This window comes from Leucoraja erinacea, chromosome 22 (genome assembly GCF_028641065.1).
Source record: "Leucoraja erinacea ecotype New England chromosome 22, Leri_hhj_1, whole genome shotgun sequence".
Lineage (NCBI taxonomy): Eukaryota > Metazoa > Chordata > Chondrichthyes > Rajiformes > Rajidae > Leucoraja > Leucoraja erinaceus.
In genome coordinates, this window is record NC_073398.1 from 15,576,882 (window position 1) to 15,598,954 (window position 22,073).

The 22,073-nt window shown below is 39.5% G+C and overlaps 1 protein-coding gene across 4 annotated transcripts in view; it reads left to right on the forward strand.

The window, feature by feature from the left end:
• Positions 1-1,285: 1,285 nt before the first annotated feature.
• LOC129707738 (pendrin-like) overlaps positions 1,286-22,073 on the forward strand; it is a 63,989-nt gene continuing 43,201 nt past the window's right edge. Inside the window, exons 1-3 of one of the 4 annotated variants that reach the window (XM_055652989.1) lie at positions 1,286-1,583; positions 2,723-2,800; positions 17,965-18,148. In XM_055652989.1, the coding sequence (XP_055508964.1) occupies positions 1,301-1,583; positions 2,723-2,800; positions 17,965-18,148 (545 nt within the window). In that variant the 5' untranslated portion in view covers positions 1,286-1,300. Of the gene's footprint in view, positions 1,584-1,798; positions 2,398-2,722; positions 2,801-16,755; positions 16,888-17,964; positions 18,149-22,073 lie in introns of those variants that run through there. The other 3 variants (XM_055652990.1, XM_055652992.1, XM_055652991.1) reach the window with 3 other exon arrangements.

The window sequence follows — 22,073 nt, forward strand, 5'->3', positions numbered from 1 at the left end:
CAGACGAGCCCCCAAGGTAATTCTGGTCCTACATTTACCCCCCCCCCCCTTAGTCTGGTTCAGTCAAACACCGAATACGAGCACTGGAAATCCAACTCCCTTTTATTACCCAATACCAATACAATACCTAAGCCAATACCGTGGGTTCGATCCTTGTCTCTATTTATTCGAGCCCAGCAGCCTCGCGCAAATAGAACAAACCCCAGAAGATCGGCACACACCAATGTGCTCTCCCCTCTTTTATACCTTTACAGACCCTTGGCGTGAAAATACACGGGGTGGGGGGGGGCAACTCCCTATAAGCCAATTATAGAAAAGGGTTACAAAATACATTGAATGACAGTTCCCTAACCCAATCATAAAATATCACATAACATAGTTCAACATAAAGTACTTAGGGGGAAACAATTCTGTTAGCGGCGGGAAGACTATGCAACATAGCCTGCAACATTATTGTAACCCATAATTTCCCCAACCAAACCCAAGCATGCATTTACAACAGGACCTAGCTTCTTCTGCAAAATCTCATACATATTAACAATTAAAGGCCACCTGGACATCAACCTATTTAGTCACTTCCCAGGTCACAGACTCCCTGGAGCCATGATCCTCAAAGTCTTTGCAGCTTTTGCAAAAGATGACATGCAGAAGCAGAAATCCTCCATTTTTTCAAGCACCCCCAAAATGCCTGATATTATCAACAATGCTCCAACTTTTGTCTTGTTTTCAGTGGATAAATGAACTAAAATGGTTGTATGGCCTTCCTCGTCTTAATGATGTTATGTTGCCGTTGAAATCTCATAGATTTTGTTTCAGAACTGAATTAACCGACTACAGATCATTCTGGTTTCGACTTTCTAATGACCTTGGGTGAGAGAACTAAGTGATTTCCAAGTTATTGAGAAATATATTATACCATTTATCTATTTTGATATAAAGGCTGAATTCTAATGTTCCACAAAGATAAGCATCCAATTTTAACGAAGAAAATATTGTCCTCTGAACCATAGATTGAGAACAAGGTTGGTGTGCAGTGTTGGCAACAGTAAACGTACTTGCATTGAGAAGTGAACGAGACAACCGAATATAGAAAATGACCTGGAGCTATTTGAAGGTAATGAGTCTTTACAAAGCCAATTTACTGGTTAGAAACCTGTATTTCAAGGCAACTGTTCAGCTTTTAACCTATTTCATTATTTATGATGGTTATATCTGCCAATGCTGAAGAATGTTTCAGTCAAGTTTTCTCTATTAACCTCTAATTTAATATCATAAAAGAGGAAATCGCTACTTTCTTGACATGGTCACAGAAAGCATAGTATCCATTTGGAATTACCTGCTCGGATTTCCTTCAGCACGCTTCCCACAGTTGGTTCGCACTGGAGCACTTTCAGCACAGTTGGATGTTTACCTCCTCCAGATGGCCCATCCTACGACAATTACTATGGAATTATGCTACGTTAGCATAAAAAGAAGCACGGAAGGGATACACAAGAGACTGCAGACGCTGAACACAGTGGCCAAGGCAGCGTCAGTGGAAGGAAATGGAGAGATGACGTTCTTTAAAAGAAACATATTAGCTGGTAAGAAAATGATTCTAGGGTAAACGTTTTCTTTTGAAACAAAAACAGTATTCCAATAACCATACAATTTGTAAAACATAGAAGGATGCCATTTGGCCCATCAAGTCCTTGCAGGCCCCCCGAATCTGAATCCTATTCCCTGTCTTTTCCCATAACCATGTAATTTTTTTTTTTTTCATGGGTATATTCAGTTTCATTTAGAAACTGCCGATTGATTTTTTTTACCACAACTGGGGTGCAGTTCGTTTTGGACTTTCCTTCCAGGTTAAATACACGGAAATTGAAAAACTAACCTGCTACAATTAAGTCTAGTCGTAGACTTTGTAAATTTGAGTTATGTTCCTCAAAGATGCAGTTGGCCAGAATAATTTACCTGGTTTATTCTAACTTGTGGTACTCTTGTAAAACAATCTTGACTCTTGACTTAGAAACTGACTATATTGAATGAATAGTTAAATGTGGTAATGTCAAAAATAGTCTTTTAATAACCAAACTCAAGATGCTTTTGTCTACCAGTATTTATATGAAGAGGTTCTCATTAGCTGTGAAATATTCATGGGGGTTCACTAAAAGGCATGCTGCTGAACTGGTTTGGGATTTAACAACTTCACGTGACATTCTTAAAATTAAATCCACCCCTTTCTTAAAAAAAGCAAGAAGCTCTTCTGTTTCTTAACATTAGAGAGGTGTGTAGCTAAGAGCTCCTCATTCACCTGACATATATTGCTGAAGAAATTGGAAGCCAATGTGGAGTCCCAGGTACTTGGTTCCCATTTGTATTGATATTTGCCTACTCTAAATACATCAGTTTCAGGTATGACAATCTATGTTTTGGAGGTTATTGCCCCTGTTACATTTCATTGAGTGTTACAGTTGAAATTTGAGGACCCTGTGAGTGTGTGTGTGTGTGTGTGTGTGTGTGTGTGTGTGTGTGTGTGTGTGTGTGTGTGTGTGTGTGTGTGTGTGTGTGTGTGTGTGTTTGTGTGTGTATAGGGGGTGAGAGATAGCCTATGGCTATGTGTTACATGCAGTGCATTTATTGCTTTGTTTAGTGGTAAAGTACACAATAAATGTGTTGCAAATAAATACATTCTGCACTTGTTTTGTTAAATCTTATTCCATTTATTATTTAATTTTAGAGCAAGTAGGCAGTCCTCTGGAAATTATATGGACTAGAGATACTGCCTTATATTACGGTGACTCCGCAGACAATCAAGGTAGTTTAATAGTTTATTTACATTTTAAAAAATGATGCAGATTTCTATGTTGTGTAAAAAATTAAAATTGAAACTGACAAATAATAAAGCTGTAATATTTAGATGTTATGCTCCAATTAACAAGAGATATAAGCATGAGAAAAATTCATGGGTATTTCTGAAACTACGTAATTCAAAGATATTGTGTAAAAGATTGTTAGGGATAGAGTACACATGAGCAGACTCGTTCTTCAATTGTCTGATAGTTTATGATATATTTCATGTCTATGTATATGTTTGGTGCTATAAATTAAGAATGTATTTTTATTAGGCATGTTCTGTATTAAAGGAAAATGAACTGTGTAGATGTGATATGAATCTAACTGTAGAAAACTGCTGCCTAGAAATTAATGGTAGACACAAAATGCTGGAGGAACTCAGCGGTGAGGCAGCATCTCTGGAGAGAAGTCAACGTTCATACCGCTGGGATGTAAACTACCCAAGCAAAATATGAGGTGCTGTTCCTCCAATGTGCGCTGGCCCTCACTCTGACAGTGTAGGAGATCCAGGACAGAAAGGTCAGATTGTGGATGGGAGGGGGAGTTGAAATGCTGAGCAATCAGTTGCTCTTTCTTAAACGCTTAGAAATTAATCATTAATGGTTAATAATGCTTAAGGCACAATCACATAGTCACAATTCTTTAAACCCTCCTTCCCAAATCCATTTTCATCATTTGCAAGGAACTTTAAATCAAATGAATTTTGGAAGCAGCATATAATGTGTTGCTGTTGCTAACACGATCAATCTAGTATGTATCCAGCCAAAAGGGTTTTGCAAAGCTTTTCTTTTCTCAGCTTTTTTGTGCTTATGCACATTGCTGGGTCATGAATGTAAAGGTTTGAGAACGTCTGATATTTCACATAAGTGTTCATGGCATTTAAATAATGGATTTGATGGGCTCAATTATATTAATTAATTTACAGTATTATTACCAGGTTGATGGAAATTAGGTGTGGGCTAATTTATAGACTCATTTTCTCTCTTCTCTGGTCTATTCATATTGAGATTAATTGTACCTTTCGACTGCTATCCCTGCTAAGATTATTAAATGGTGCCAATGACCAGGACTCAAGCTGTGACCTTCTCATCTGAATGGTATAACTTTATGTTATCTACTAAAGTCATGCCACGATTAATGCACTGGACTGTGGAGCCAAGAAAATGGCTCAGCCAAATGTTGGGACAGTTATGATTCATTTTATTGTCATTTGTTTTGTTACTAGTATCATTTATAAAACATTCTGCAGGTCATTATTATTCATGCAATATATTTAATGTGTGTCTTTTAATAGGACGTGCACAGGCATATGAAAAGTGCCCCAATGTTACGATGCCTAAAGTTCTTCATTTAGCTCTGAAAATGTTCTTACATAATGGTCATTTGGGAAGATGGCTTTATTTGAATCCAACTTCCGATAAACTCAGCTGTGCCTCACCTACTGCATGTCTAAATCAGCTTTGTTATAACCTCATAACAGGTTAAAACATTACAAATGCACAATAAAAAGGGTCAAATTCAAATCTATAATATTGAATTTTGGGAAACAAAATAGAATTGTGTGACGTATGTTTTTATCCCTAAATGTGTTTTAGTTGAACATGGTGATAATCTACTATGGGAAAAGTGGAGAAAATGGGCATCAAAAGAACACCAAGAGGAATGTATTCAGAAAATGTATTTGTCTGTGGAATTCTCTGCCTCAGAGGGAGGTGGAGGCTGGTTCTCTGGATGCTTTCAAGAGAGAGCTAGATAGGGCTCTTAAAGATAGCGGAGTCAGGTGATATGGGGAGAAGGCAGGAACGGGGGACTGATTGGAGATGATCTGCCATGATCACATTGAATGGTGGTGCCGGCTCAAAGGGCCGAATGACCTACTCCGGCACCTATTGTCGATTGAAAACTCCTAGCAGAGGTAATGGGCAGGAAATAAAACCACAATTGAATGGTCAAGAGAGCTGAATAAATCTCAGTCCTGATTCTTTACATTTTTATCTCTTTGTAATAGACCATGAGTTTGTATAATGAGTTATTATGAAATATAATAATATTGATTTGACATTAAAATATTTTAGTGGGCTAGGATATACATAGATGGCTAGAATTGTCTCTGCATTGCATATGTATTAATACCACAATTTAACATTCTATCATTTCACTTTGATCTTGTTTCTCCTGCAATCAATAGGCTGTTCCGTGTGTTTACTTTGCCATTGCCTGGGTTCAAACACGTCGCTCAACCTCTTTTTCAGTCAAAATAGCAAAGGATGCAATTGTAGGAAACAGTTCTGATCTTCATAAGATAGGTATGTTGCAAAACCTACCTGAATCGTCATTGAGAATCTGTCCCAGGCCGTGTGTGTGATTTTGGCGCTGTTTAGAGGGGGCGGGTTTAAAACGCGATTTTTACTAGGCTGTTCCAATCGAAGATGTTCAGCCTAGTAAATCATTAACGAAAAATCGCTGAAAGACCCCGTCGCAAAAGGTATTATTAGTTTTTATGGCCTTGTATAATAGTTATAGTAGTTTAAAAATCACTCTCTCAACCCGTGACCTCTCGCAGCCCCAAGGTTTTATAAAGCAAACAATTAAAGGTATGTACCTTATTTTTACATTAAAAGGGGCTTCTTAAGAACCCTGTATATAAAATTTTCTATAGCGAGTAGCTCATTTTGGGCTCTTTATATCCCGCAGTATTTTTTTCTGGGCATTTGAGGGCACAAATCCAGCGCAATGTGAACGTTCTAAACCAGCGCGTTCACAGGAACCCACTAGAAAGCCGATTTAAAATTGACTTTAATTTACAGCAATTGAACACTAAATTCCTTCCATTTGGCCTATAAATTGAAGTTAATGACATTTAAAAATCATGTTTTATTGTGAATTATTTGTGAATATTATTTGGACACTTAGGCTATTTAAAAATGTTAATCATTTATTAAGAAATGGATAGAAGTTTAGATCTAGTAATTGAAGTTTGAAATTAGCTACAATTGGGTAACTAACTAATTACATGCTTTAATTTCAGGTCATCCAAGTAAGATTATTTTATATTTGTTTCAGAATGGTTCAATCTATGATAACTGAAAATGTCATTCAGTTCTCTTAATTTTTAAGAAGGTTATGGGCTTTTGACTGTCCATGATCACAGCTTTTTTGTTATGTCCATAGAAAATCAATAGGGAACAAGATGCTAATTTCCGAGTATGAAAATGGCCATAACATTTTTATTACTTGAGATATGAAAGTGAATTAGGTGTCAAATTAAACTTATTTTTATGCTTTATCTGATGGGATAAATTGCAGACTTGATTTTTTAAATCTCAAAATTTTGTAACATTGCTACATAAGAGGGAAAAGTACTGTTAAAGTTACAATTTCATTGTACTCAATGAAATCTTTGTCTACAAAATTTCTGTGGGGAGTCCAAACCTGCTTCTAACTTACATCTTGTAATTTTCTTTCCCTGAAGAATAAGGTATGAAAGTAAATAGCTACAGTACATGTTTGACAAAGATATAGATTTTTAGGTCTACCTTAAAGGAAGAGAAAAGCCACGAAATTTAACAACGGGATTCCAGACTACAAGCTGCTGATGATGGTGGAACAAATTTATGATTCTCAAGAAGTCAAAATTAGAGAACACAGGCACTAGTTCTGTAAGGACATTACAGAACCAGGAAAGAATGAGAAAATGGAGAGATCTCAAAAAGGATGAGAATTTGAAAAATTGAGGTTTTGTTTAACCAGCAAATATCAGTAATCGGAATGCAGAATAGGAGCTCCACACAAGTTAGGTTTAAAGTTTTAAAAAGATGTAATGTTGGACAGCAGTACATTAGAAATAGTCAAGTCCAAAGGTAGACAAGGCACAGAGAAGGGTTGCAATGATGGAAGAATTTAAGCAAGCTTGGTGTCAGATGATACCTCCAAACTCTAAAGATAAGATCCTAAAGAGGAAATAATAAACAAAAATGAATGACCAAAATTGTCAGAACATAAGAAATGAAAGCACAGCTATGTAATTTTGCTCATTTATCCTCTTCCACCAACCAATAAAATCCCGGCTCAAGTTCAAGTGAGTTTATTGTCATGTGTCCCTGTATAGGACAATGAAATCCTTGCTTTGCTTAAGCACACAGAAAATAGTAGGCATTTACTACAAAACAGATAAATGTGTCTATATACTATGATATAAATATATACACACATGAATAAATAAACTGATAAAGTGCAAATAGCAGAAAGTGGTTATTAATAATCAGAGTTTTGTCCGAGCCAGGTTTAATAGCCTGATGGTTGTGGAGAAGTAGCTATTCCTGAACCTGGTTGTTGCAGTCTTCAGGCTCCTGTACCTTCTACCTGAAGGTAGCAGGGAGATGAGTGTGTGGCCAGGATGCTGCGGGTCTTTGATGATACTGCCAGCCTTTTTGAGGCAGCAACTGCGATAAATCCCCTTGATGGAAGGAAGGTCAGAGCCGATGATGCACTGGGCAGTGTTTACTACATTTTGTAGTCTTTTCCTCTCCAGGTCGCTCAAATTGCCGAACCAAGCCACGATGCAACCGGTCAGCATGCTCTCTACTGTGCACCTGTAGAAGTTAGAGAGAGTCTTCCTTGACAAACCGACTCTCCGTAATCTTCTCAGGAAGTAGAGGCGCTGATGAGCTTTTTTGATAATTGCGTTAGTGTTCTCGGACCAGGAAAGATCTTCAGAGATGTGCACGCCCAGGAATTTGAAGTTCTTGACCCTTTCAACCATCGACCCATTGATATAAATGGGGCTGTGGGTCCCCCTCCTACTCCTTCCAAAGTCCACAATCAGTTCCTTGGTTTTGCTGGTGTTGAGGGCCAGGTTATTGCGCTGGCACCATATGGACAGTTGCTCGATCTCTCTTCTGTACTCTGACTCATCCCCATCAGTGATACGCCCCACAATAGTGGTGTCGTCAGCGAACTTGATGATGGAGTTCGCACTGTGGTTGGCTACGCAGTCATGGGTATAGAGTGAGTACAGCAGGGGGCTGAGCACGCAGCCTTGAGGTGCTCCCGTGCTGATTGTTATTGAGGCTGACACATTTCCACCAATACGAACAGACTGTGGTCTGTGGATGAGGAAGTCGAGGATCCAGTTGCAGAGGGATGCGCAGAGACCCAGTTCTGCGAGTTTGGTAACCAGTTTGGAGGGGATGATTGTGTTGAATGCCGAGCTGTAATCAATGAATAACAGCCTGACATATGAGTTTTTGTTGTCCAAGTGGTCCAGTGCGGAGTGGAGGGCCAGCGAGATCGCATCCACCGTTGATCTGTTGTGGCGGTAAGCGAACTGCAATGGGTCCAGGTTTTTGTCGAGGTAGGAGTTGATTTGCTCCATGATCAGCCTCTCAAAGCACTTCATCACCACTGGTCGATAGTCATTAGTGCCACTGGTCGATAGTCATTGAGGCACGTCACCTTACTCTTCTTGGGCACCGGTATAATTGATGCCCTTTTAAAGCAGGTGGGAACTCAGACCTCAGAAGTGAGAGGTTGAAAATGTCCGTACAAACTCCCGCCGGTTGGTCCGCACAGGTTTTTAGAACACGACCGGGTATACCATCAGGACCAGGTGCTTTTCAGGGGTTCACCCCTCTGAAGGATTTACTGACGTCGGCCTCTGTGGCTGAGACTGGATTGCCATCACAGCGAATGGGGGATCGGGAAGGCACATCAGTATTCTCCCTGTCAAAGCGTGCGTAAAACGCATTGAGTTCGTCAGGGAGTGATGTTTCACCAACATTCGAGCTGCCTCCTGGTTTCGCCTTAGATCTGATAATTTGTCAGTCTAGAGTATACTCAACAGCTGTGCATCCACAGCCCAGTCTGATAACAAATTGCAAAGAGCCACATTATTTTCTATAAAGTGATTTCCCTTCTTCTCAGTGTAACAGATTTGGCTATTTCTTGAAGGTAGACAAAAATGCTGGAGAAACTCAGCGGGTGAGGCAGCATCTATGGAGGGAAGGAAATAGGCAACGTTTAGGGTCGAGACCCTTCTTCAGAAGGAAATAGGCGACGTTTTTGGTCGAGACCCTTGCTATTTCTTGAGATTAGGTCTCCTTTTCCCAAAATCTCCAGGCTGAGATTAAATTCTATCATAACCTTGTTTGCCTCAGTCTCATTTATCCAAACTCCAATAAGATAGTCCACCACAAATTATCCTCACTAGAGAATCTTTACAACCTACGCATCAATTTTGGGAACCTATGGTGTACTGCCTCCAAGACAAGTGGATTGAAGAGTGACTTTGCATGCGGTGTTTCATATGTGGTTTTAGCCAATTATAGCAAAATGTCCTCACTTTCATATTCCAGCACCCCAACACCTTGTAAGAAAAAGCATCCTACCATTTACCTTTCTAATTGCTTGTAGCAACTGCATGTTAACTTGCATGTTTTATCAACTAGCACACCAAGATCTTTTCATATTGACAGTGGTTTTCTCTACTTCGCAACAAAATAAATAACCTTGTATGATCCACCATTAAACTCCATCTGGCCCACTTGACCTACTGATATTTTATTGAAAACATTAAACTTCCCAATCTAGGTTTATTATTTCAGCTAACTTGGATACTGCATTACATTCTGTCTTTACATCCGACCCATTGCACTTTGTAATTGTGGCTCTTGTGTACCCGCCCACTAAAAGCTTGTCAAGCTAAAAAAAACCCCACTTATTCTTAACTTATTTCTTGTTCTTTAATCTTTAGACTTTAGAGTTTAGGGATACAGCGCAGAAACAGGCCCTTCGGCCCACCGAGTCCGCACGGACCAGTACACTATCATCACCCCTGTACACTAATACAATCCTACATACTAGTGACAATTTACAATTATTACCAAAGCCAATTCACCAACAAACCTGTGCATCTTTGGAGTGCGGGAGGAAACCGGAGCACCTGGAAAAAACCCATGCGGTCACAGGGAGAATGTACAAACTTCATATAAAAAGTACCCATAATCAGGATTACACTCTGGCACTGTAAGGCAGCAAGCAACTCAACCACTGTGCCACCATGATGCCCCTACTCTTTCCTAATATGTTTGCAGAGAAATTCATTAACATACAATTGAAAGCATTGTTTCTGGAATGAAAGGGGTTGTCTGTCATTCTCCGTCTTATTCCATCCTCAAAATACTCCATTAGAATAAGAAAATACAGTTTCTCTATCATTGAACCAGAATTACTCCATTCAAAAAAATGGCACTCAACTTAATAACATGAAATTTTAGTGCATGATCACAATGTCGATTCCAATCACACTCCATTGCATATGGAGTTAGTTATTGTCCTTGGCATAAGTTGGTATATTCAGTTAGATATTGCTTTGGCTTTGGGCTTGGTTTTCTTAGTTGAGCACTTATCCTGGTGTTATAGCACAAGTACTTTGTCATTTCATTGTAATCTGCTGGAAAGGGGAAATAAAACATAAAGTTGAGTTTAATGTATTGTCACATGTACCAAGGTACAGTGAAAAGCTTTTGTTATGTGCTAACCAGTCAGCGGAAAGACAATACATGATTACCGTGAATGGCTCGAATTTAATCATGCATTTTGCTTTCTGCTGACAGGTTAGCACGCAACAAAAGCTTTTTACAGTACCTTGGTACACGTGACAATAAATGACTCAACTCATCTATAGATATGTTTTACTTCCCCTTTTTAAACAGCAGTTAAAAATTGCTACCATCAATTTTTCCAGAATTTAGGGCATTTTGGAGCATAATGATTAATGCAAATAATGAATATGATATCAATTTATAGTACTCTTAATTTCTACAGTATTTTCTATTTGGTAATATTTGATGCTTTTAAATTCCTCTATCATTTGAATCTTGGTTTCCCATGGTTTCCAGAATGATAATATTCCACAGTTGAAACAAATGCAAAATACTTATTTAATGCTTCAATTATTTGATTTTTTCTACTATAATTTCTATTATCTGCAAAAAAATAGGAAGTGAATAAGTGAATAGGTTCGTTGATAAATACTCGTGTGATGCTGGTACAGTAATTAAATTACCAAGCCAGTAATTCAGGGTTAACAATCCTGACACTTCAATTGGATTTCCACTGTGGAATTTAAATTCAGTTAATAATCTGATTTTTTTGTGTTAGGTTAAATCAGATTCTTTAATCTGATGCGATGACCACAAAACCACTGGTTTGTAATATAAAAAATGTTATATATGGTTTATCTGATTGGAAATCTGATGCCCTATCACAGCTAGATTCCATGTGGTTGCAGACCCACCAATCTTAAATATTTTCTGAAATGGCCCAGCAAGGCCGCTCACTTTGTGGACAAATAAGTATACATATAAATTCTGATCTTTCCTGTGAAATATAAATTTAAAATAAAACTCTGGTAGTGACATTACACTTAAGCAAAGATGAAAAAGAATGAATGATTCCTTGGTGCTCAATAAAGTCTGTGACCAATGGTGTATTGCAAGGATTGATGCTGGAACTTTTGATGTGTGCAATATACTTTAACAACTTGGATGCAGGAGGTATTATCTGCAGATGATTCAAAAATTGTGGTGGTGCATATTGGTATTGGGTTATTATTGTCACATGTACTGAGACACAGTGAAAAACTTTATTTTGTGTAATATCCAAGCAAACTTCAGGTAGTGCAAGAAACAAAAGTGCAGAAGATGGTGTTAGAGGTACAGAAAGTTGCAGATTGTTAAAAAAAAAAGGTCAAGGACATCAGCAAGATAGATTGGAAGACCAGGAATTTAGCTTTAGTATACAGTACATTCAGAAAGTATTCAGACCCCTTCACTTTTTCCACATTTTGTTATGTTACAGCCTTATTTTAAAATGGTATGAATTCTTTTAAAAAAAAATTATATTTATTTTTATTAGAAGCAATTGTACAAAGAGCGAATGATCGACATAACAGTTATACAATTTTCGTATTGCTTCAGTTTTAACATTTTATGAACTAATAACTAGATCAGAAAAAAAGAAAAAGGGAAAAAGGGAAAGAAAGAAGAAAAGAGAAAGAAAAGAAAGAATTTCAAGAAAAACCTGAAAAAGGAAAACCTCAGAACTAACGAAGGAGTGAAAGAAGCGGAGATATATCCCTCTGCCCTTCCATACGCCCGCTCACCCGACCCTAGTGTCGGTTTTGAGTTTGTGTTCAACCATTATGTTGTTGAAGAAATTCAATAAAAGGAGACCATATTTTTGAAAATTGATCTGGTTTGTCAGTCAAGACAAGCCTTATTTTTTCTAGATGTAGTGTCTCGGTCATTTCTGTGATCCACATCTTCACTGTGGGGACTGTTATCTTTTTCCAGAATTTAAGTATGTTTTTTTGCAGTTATTAAACCATAGTCAAGGAAGCGTCTTTGAAATATCGTTAGATTAGGGCAGCCCTCTGACATTTCTTGAATTCTTTTTTTTAATCATCAATCTACACACAATACCCCAGAATGAAGAAGCAAAAACAGGTGTTTAGACATTTTTTGGGGGTGGGGTTAGGCTGGCTTGAGTGATCGACTGGGCTACCTTGACAACACCCTGCAATTTCTTGCAGTCTTGGGCACAGAATTGCCATACCAAACTGTGATCCATCTGAACAGGATACTTTCTACATGGTGCATATATAGAAATTGGTAAGAGTCACTGGAGAAATTGGAGTTTCCTTAGCTTTCTCGGTCATAGCATCAATGTGGTTAAATCAGAGCGAATTGTTGGTGATGTTTACACCTGGGAACCTGATTCTCTCCACTTCAGCACCATCGATATAGACTGGGGCTTCCTAAAGATGGCAGAGAGCTTGTTTTAGTTTACAGCATGATAAAGATCTGTTGGAAAGGTGAGCAGAGCAATGGTAGGTGGAAGTTAATTCTGGCAGGTGCAAACTGATGAAATTTAGAAGGCCAAAAGGGTAGGATATACACATAAATGGTAGGCACTCAAGAGTAACGGTGAACGGAGAGATCTTGGGTACATGTCCAGAGATCCCTGAAAGTGGCAGCATAGGTACACATGGTGGCAAAGCAAGCATCTGTGATGCCTGGCTTCATCAGCCATGGTAGACACAAAATGCTGGAGTAATTCAGCAGGACAGGCAGCATCTCTGGAAAGAAGAAATGGGTGACATTTCGGGTCATCCCTTCTTCATGCCATAGGGCAGGGATGGCATGTTACAACTGTATGAAACATTGATTTTCAGAAGGCCTTTGATAAGGTGCTGCACGTTAGGCTGTAAAAGATGAAAGCCCATGGTATCAAAGGGCAGATACTAAAATGGATAGCAGGTTGACACAAAATGCTGGAGTAACTCGGCAGGATTGTTCAGACTGCTGAAGGGTCTCGACCCGAAACGTCGCCTTTTCCTTCTCTCCAGAGATGCAGCCTTACCTGCGGAGTTACTCCAACATTTTGTGTCTATCTTTGATTTTACCAGCATCTGCAGTTCTTTCTTACACATGGATAGCAAGTTGGCTGGATGGCAGAAGAATGGAGTTAAAAGGGAAAGATGATTCAGCCGTGATTGAATGGCAGAGTAGACGTGATGGGCCAAATTCTGATTCTAGAACTTATGAATATGAATTTATGAAGGTCACACATGGATTATTGTGCATTTTTGATCTCCATAAAGCAGATAGGATGTGCTTGTGTCAGAGAGAGCGTACTGGATATTCACCAGGATGTTATCTGGGTTCAGTAGTATTTCCATCATAAGCAGAGATTGATTAGGCTAGATGTAGAAGCAAGAAAATTCAGATGCTGGTTTATACCAAAGATAGACACAAAGTGCTGGAGTAACTCAGCGGGTCAGGCAGCATCCTGACTGGAAACATCACCCATTCTTTTTCTCAAGAGATGCTGCATGACCCGTTGAGTTACTCCAGCACTTTGTGTCTATATTTGATTAGGCTAGTTCTATTTTTCCTGGAGTGATGGATATTTACGGGTGTCTTGATTGAGATATCCAAAATTATGAGGTGAATAGATAGGGTAGATAATGCAAGAAGGAACTGCCGATGCTGGGTTAAACCGAAGATAGACACAAAAAGCTGGAGGAACGTAGCGGGACAGGCAGCATCTTTGGGGGGAAGGAATGGGTGATGTTTCAGGTCGAGCCCCTTCCTCAGACAGTGCAGTTGTCTAAAACAAAGGGGCATAGATATAAGGATAGAGGTAGGAGGTTTAGAATGGATGCGAGAGGGAATTTGTTTCACACAGAGTGTGGTTGGAACCTGAAACACATTGCTTGAGGAGGTGGTTGAGGCAGGTACTCTCGCAACATTTAAGGACCATCTGGACAAGCACTTGAATTGCAAGGCTTGAAGGCTACGGACCAAACAAGTAAATGGCACTGGTATAGATAAGTACAATAGTTGGCATGGACAAGGTGGGAGAAGGACCTTTTCCTGTGTGTCTGAACATATGACATTACAAAGAAGTGAAATATAAAAGTGTTTTTAAATATTGTATGAACAGCATAATCTGCTTGAATTTAGAATTCCTTGCATATTTAAAGGTGTTGATGTGTACCTGTTGAATATACCTTAATTGGATTTTCAAAAATAATTTTTAGAAATCCTATCCGTTGGACTTTTGGGAAATATTAAATATCCTAAATCAACTGCGACTTAACTAGTTAGATTGGAAAATGGTTGGCAATAAAAAAGAGAGGAAAATTATATGCTGTTTCATTCACTAGTAGAGTCACTCAAGCATATAGTCCTACTAATTGTACCATTGTTAAAGATAGGTACTTCTAACAGTTGGATATCGAACAGTGATGCCAATCTATGTAGTCAGGTGTGAAATATAAGGAAAGTAAACAGCGTCAAAATAATCTTGTTTTATTTGGGAAATAATTTATTGCGTGTTACTAAAAATGGCAAGGTGATTTATTTTAATAGAAAATGGCAAATTATTATCCTAAACTTTTCCATCTCAACACAGCCAGATTCAATTAGCCATTTTCACGCAGGCTTGTATCGACCATAATCATGAGATCAAATAAGTTTATTAATGCAAAGATATAGATAAACAACATATGTTTACGTAGCAACAAAGACAGAGCTTACACATATTTTTCTGAATTATCGCCTGAAAGGAGGAAGCTTAACTGCGAGTCTACTGTTCCTACAAGTTTACATTATTTATCAAAAAAAAATAACTCCCTTCGTCATCATGGGGGATTTATTTATACAGACTTTTAAAATTAGTGACTTTAATTTCTACAGCAGAGAAACGCTAACCTGCAAATGCAAATTGTTCATTAGGAACTGAATTAAAACAATTGTTTTGTTTGAGCTAATGAAGATGTTGAAAATTACTTTTAGAGCAGGAGTTTTGGGAGAATAATGAGAGTATAGTAGCAGCAACAGTTTGTCATTGAGCAGAAAAATAAAAATTAATTTAACAATTGCTGATTGACAGATACTCCTGGAATGCAAGGCTGCATAGGTCACATGGAGCCTTAGATTACACTCAATAACTTGGCTATACTCTGCATCCAAGACAGTGACTTGAATATACCACCCTTAAAGGTTAGGCTGATTCATTGAAACAGCAACCCCTCATGTTTGAATCAAAGTGGCTACAGATGTATCCACATGTCAATAAACAGATAATTTGTGTGAATTTATAATAGCAATCATCTCATTGTCTCATGGAACCACTTGAAATGAAAATAGTTTCAATGTATATATTTCATAACAATGACCCAGTCAATATCCATGTGTCATCATGTAATTTATTAGTCTTCTGGAATGTCCCATACAACCTATTGCTACCAATGTATATAATAATAACATATGTAAAAAAATTTGGTGCTTTTTAAAAACTTTTAAATTTACCTAAATATATGTAAATTCCTGTTACTAAATTGTTTAATGCAGGAAAAAAATCCATTGCAATTCACAAAAAAATTATATAAAAATAAAGTTACTTAATTCAACATGCGGAGATATTTAGGGCATTTAACCTCGAACCTTGTTTGATTGCAGGCTGCAGAGAGAGGCAATGGAGAAGTTGTAGAGGTTAGAATTTTGATGAAGTAATTAAAACTGGAGATATATTTGTAAAAGTATATAAATGCTTAAATACATAGCAGATGGAGCAGAACTATGATGAGAACATACATTTTGTGTGTCTGCATTTTGGGTCCATAGCAACATAATGAGTTCTACTTCCAAGTGAATAGCTGCAGTTAATTTGGAAATACAGAATTGCCATAGCACAGAGCTATTCAGCTCACCGACTCTTCGCCACTAAAGGCAGTCCCATTAAAAGTCTGAACAAGGGTCTCGCCCCCGAAACGTCACCCATTCCGTCTATCCAGAGATGCTGCCTGTCCCACCGAGTTACTCCAGCATTATGTGTCTATCTTCAATGTAAACCAGCATCTGCAGTTCCTTCCTACCCATTTACCCACTCGTTCTATCTCCAAAACCCTGCATAATCTGTGTTTTATACAAGTTCAGCATTACTTATCTGTTTTAGTGTCCCATGAAATTATGAGCCCCGGGATCCCGGTTGTCTTCCAAACCACTCTCTCGATAGAGCCTGCCAGTTTCAAGGATTTGTGCACATGTATAACTTAATGCCCCCGCGGACCCAATCGAACCATACGTGTATCTCTTGATACGTTTCTATATTGGCTTCCGTGTTCCACCTTCCTGCCTGTTATGCCAGCCAACATCGTACAGTCCCGGACTGCCCTTGGGGTCACCATACTTTCTGTCTTAGAGTCATCCCCGTGTTTGGATTGTCAACCCCATCTCTGTACTAAACCACGAGGGGTCACCACTACCCACCCCGTTTAACTACCTGCTAATTGTTGCACGTAATCTGCATTTGTTTACTCTCGGGTGCTGTAGACCTGAGAGAAGCTCTCCCAAACCGGAACAGACTGCTCAATGTGTGCAGTAAAAATAAAGCCCAGAATGCGAGAACATATAAACCAGAAGGAGACGCTGCGCTCTCAATGAAGCCCTGCAAGAGACAAGTCCTGTCGAGATCACTGGGGTAAAAAAAAAATTTGAACATATGCTGACAAACAAAATTCGGAAATTTATTATTAACTTTTATTTTGCTGTGGAGTTCATGATTTGGGCCATGTTTGATTTAGCGCGGAGCGTATTTCTGAGGATTTTAGCGGAAAGTTACTTCAATATTTACCTAAGATTTTAATCAGTAACTACCTTCAGTCGCGCAGCCTCGGGGTAAATTGGATCGATAAATCAATCGTGCCTTTTTTGTGTGTTAAAAGTCTGTAAATGTGTGGTTATTTTTTAAAGTACTTTATTCGGAGTAAGGTGACAGGAATGGTGTTAGAAGTTTATGCGGGAGACAGTCAGGGGAGCTTCATGCCGACCACGTGTCGCCGTCACATGGCGGGAGCAGTGTGTTGTGTCTCCTCCACCATGGGCTTCCTCACAAGAGTTTAACACACTTGAGTGGTTCGGAAATCCCCCCCCCCTCAGAGGCAGTGTATGTCGCTGGAAGTGGGCTGGCAAGATACCCATTTTACCCGGAGTCCTGGTGAATCCGCCCGTCAAAATGGCACAAAACTGCCTGGAAATTGCCGGAAATTGACGGATTTCCAAATTTCCTGGAAAACTCCAAAAACTGCCTGGAAAACGCCCTGGAAATTGCCGGATTTTTCAGATGTGCGCCGATTTTTGTTTGCGCTGGGAGCTGTTTATCCGGAAGTGCTGTTCTCTAAACCCTCTGGAGATATAGATGGTCGCCATTCAGCGCATACACTGGGAGAGTTTTAAAATCACCCTCACCCGTTCTTCCTCTGTGGTAGAATTAATATCCGGCACAGCACATCACGCGAATAATTGCAATCTACCAAATTTGAGCAACTTTCCGTAAAAATGTCAAACCCGAATGTTAATAGTCTGAAGAAGGGTCTCGACCCGAACAGTCGCCCATTCCTACTCTCCAGGGATGCTGCGTCACCCGCCGAGTTGCTCCAGTATTTTGTGGTCTACCTCCGAATGTTAAAACTTCCTTTTCGAATCGTTGCAGGAATGTATTCGAAGGCACCACCCCTTGCGTGTTAATATTTTGTAATCGAAACACCTTCTCTTTCAGTCACCAGCCACCTGTTCGGAGAGCGGGATAGTCTTGGAAGCACCGACATGCCGTCAACGGAAAATCTCACTGACAACTATTTTGTGGCGCGTTCCGTTTATTCTGAAAACAGTTTCCTCGAGGAAAATGAAAGAAAAGTGAGGGTGCCTAAAACTTTACGCGACCGGCTGGCAAAGAGATGCAGGTTAGTTGAAGCTTTCCGGGTTTGGTGGTTCTCTCTAGCAAGTCGGTCTCGTCCACAGTGTATTTAACAGTTTTTTTAAATGTGTCAGCCCAATGCAAAACCCAGCGAGTTTGTTTGGAGTATCAACTCGCGGAGCTTCATTGGAGTAGCAAGGTGAATGGTAACCGAAAGAGAGATTAAGAAAAGTAACCAAGCGTTTCGGGAAATAGGTGGTCTCAAAGGAGGAGTGGCCTGGAGGCGGGGAAAAAATACCCAGTACAACTTCTTAGAGCCCTGTACATGTGCGACTGTTTTGATTCAAGCGGCTCGCATAGACGCCAGTCAGAGTAACGGGAACTTCAATCCAGAGTATAGGGATGAAAACTAGGTTTAAGGGTTTAGCGTCTTTGTCATCGGATCAAGACAACCGCAGGTCTTTGTTTCATTCCGTGCAAATTCTTCCCTAAGATTTGGCAGGATTTTTGTATGAAATCAAATGTTATGTTTTTTTATCAAATCAAATGACATTCGCCTATACATTTTTTTTTTGGCTTTCATTGCTAACCCTGTGTATATTTACTAATGTTTGTAATGTATACCCTTAATACCTTACATTGTTGTTTCCATATTGATTTTTTTCACTCTATTGCCTGCTTTCAACTTGGTTCACTTTCGTATTAACAACCTGATGACTATTTCTTTCCTGAACATTTTCATCTATACCCCAAGCCAGTCAGAGCGCTCTAGTTTTGACTATCCTTCATTTGCCTGCTTTGTGAGCTACTCTTCATGGAACTATCTTCTGGCAGTCTGATTCCATTCCACCTTGGTCAGATCCTCTTTTAACTTGGATGCACAAGAGACTGGACCCTGGAATCTGGAGCCAGTCCATTTGCTGGAGGGACTTAGCAGGTCAAGCAGCATCCGTTGGAAGGTGGGAAAGGAACTGTTGGCGTTTTAGGTCTAAATCCTGCCTCAGGAACCAAGAGTGGAGCGGGGGAAGAGGCAGGAACCAGAGGTGATTGGTGGACGGAGGAATGAAGGATGATGAGTAGATGGAGCCGGGTGGAGTTGGAGACGGCTGCTGGAGGCTTGTCGCCTCTAGCAGGTTTCCCCACCCTCCTCTACCCGACCCCCCCCCCCCCCCCGTGCTCCATCTGCCTCTTATTTCCTTAAGTCTGTGTCCATCTAATAATAAACATGTCTCTACCTCCCAACTGCATTCTTTCTCTACCCTCCCCCTTATTTGGTTTATTTGCCCATCTTCATTCACCCCTCCTTCACCAGTCACATCTTGGTCCTGTCTCACCACTCCCTCCCTCATTCTGACATCCCTTCCTTCATGATGGACGCACTGATTAATCGTTTACTGCAGTGCGCTTTGTGAGTTCCTGCTTCGTGCTGCTAGCAAATTCTATAATATAGCCATGTCCTTGTCTGTTCACTTACGAAGATGGTAACGAGAAGGAGATGAATCCCCTAAATTTAGTGTAATAGTCCAGCACATCATGTAGACCTCAAGCATATTAATTGAAATGCTAAAAAAAAAATTGTCTTAACTTTTTTCATAACTAGATCTGATGGACGAAACCTCTTTCTGGATATAGTTCTCTGGATCTCTGCTGAGAAGAGGCAAAGATCATTTTGTATCAAATGTGCTTATATGATTGAAAAATTCCAGTCTAGCATATTTATGGCAAATTCTACATTTGGTATAATCCCTTCATAGTTGAACTGTTATAAATACAAAGGTGGGTTCACTTTGGTGCACCTGTAAACCTATTTGCTTGAGGTGGATATTTGGTGCAGTGAGAGATCTCCACCCCACACTGATCTGATTCTGAGAACCTCATATAGTTTACAGCATGGAAATGAACCCTTTGGCCCAACTTGTCCATGACTTCCAAGATGCCCCAACTAGACTTGTCCCATTTGCCTGCATTTGGTTCATATCCCCCTCAATCTTTCCTATCCATATGTTTGTCGAAATATCTTTTAAATGTTGTTGTGGTTCCTGCTTAAACTATCTCCTCTGAAAGTTCAATCCATATACCCGCTGATTGGATAAAGTTGCCCTTCGGGTTCCTGGTAAATCTTGCCATTCTTACCTTAAACGTATGTCCTCTGGTTCTTGGTTCTCCCTACCCTGGGTAAAATACTCTGTACATTCACCCTATCTATTCCCTCGTGATTTTATACACCTCTATAAGATCACCCCTCAGCCTCCTGTGATCAAAGGAATAAAGTCCTGGCAATGTTTTCGTAAATCTTCCCTGCACTCTTTCCAGCTTAACGCCATCCTTCCTATAGAAGGGTGACCAAAACCGAACACAGTACTGCTACGTAACTCATCAATGTTTGTTCAAGGAGTTAATGTGTAAACCCAGTATATGATTCTGAGCCTGTGCATGCATGGTGGCTGATGGTGGTAGCTAATAAATATATATTTCCCCGCTAGTGAATTCCATAAAATGGTACCCGAGAGACGCAGATTGGCATTGGTAACAGACCGACCAATATAACTCAAATGGAACCTCGGGTGATTTTAGCATAATTGAAAACAAAATTACTTTATAGTTGCCTCTAGATAATCCCACACATTGATGTTCCAAATGTCCCAAGATCCCACTGCTGTTATGCGTCATGCCATTAAATGCATATTTTCGCCGTGTAATCGATCTCTCTAAAGTGCAACACATCACATTTACATGGAATTTACATATACATTTATATATACGTGTGTGTGTGTGTGTGAACAACAGGAAGTGGTCAAGATCAGACTTTTAGTAATATAGATATACTAAAATCCCTGCAGAAAACATTTTCCGACCTACCCTCATCGATCACCTTCATCACTTCCTCAAAAAACTTGATCAAGTTAGAAAGACACAACCTGCCACATATAAAGCCGGACTGAATTAACCCTATTTAACCCATTCTCTTCCAGATGGGAAAAATCCTATCTCGAAGAAACCTCTCAAGTTTCTCCCTACCACTGACATGAGGCTCACCAGCCTATAAATATCTAGATTTCCCCTACTTTCCTTCTTGTATAAAGGAATAGAATTTGCTATGCCCCAATCCTCCAGGCCTTGCCTGTGGTTAGATAAGACGCAAAGAAGATTCCTGCAATTTTCTTTCGTGCCCCTCTCAATAATCAGGGATAAATCCTATCATCCAAAGTACATATCCACCTTAATACTCTTCAAGAGCCCCAACGCCATCTCCTTCTCAATCTCAAATTACCCTTGCATATTTGTGTTCTCCACACTGATCTTCATTTCCTGTTTGGTGAAACAGATGCAAAGTACTTGTTTAGCATCTCTCCTACATCCCCAGATTCCAAGCACAATTTTACTCCTTCATCTGTGAGTGGTACTACCTTCTCCATGGTAACCCTCTTGTGTTTAATGTAGGTATAAAAAGCCTTGGGATTTAATCAGACTCACCAAAGCCATTTTGTGCCCCCTATTATCCCTCTAATTGCCTGCTGGAGTTATTTTCTCTTATTTTTATATTCCTTAAAGGGCCTGCCTGATTCTATTCTCTTAAACTTCGTGTGCGCTTCCTTTTTCTTTCTTACCAAATTTATAACCTCTTCGTTCATCCAAGATTTGCTTACTTTGCCTTCCGTAATCCACCTCTTTACTGGAACATGCTGGTTCTCAACTTTGATCAACTGGCCTTTAAACAATTCCTACATTTCAGATATGGACTTGCCAAATATCAACTACTCCCAATGTATCCTCCTGAGCTCCTGCCTAATAATGTTTTAGTTTGCTTTACTCCAATGTGGTTCCTTTCTGCAAGGTCCTGCCTTCTCCCTATTCAAAACACCAATAAAACATAGTTGTTAGCCTTTTTTCTTTTTCTTTATTTTCTTTATCTTTTTCTTCCCAGCTGTAACCAGGCAACTGAATCGTCCTACCACAATCTGAGAGCAGTG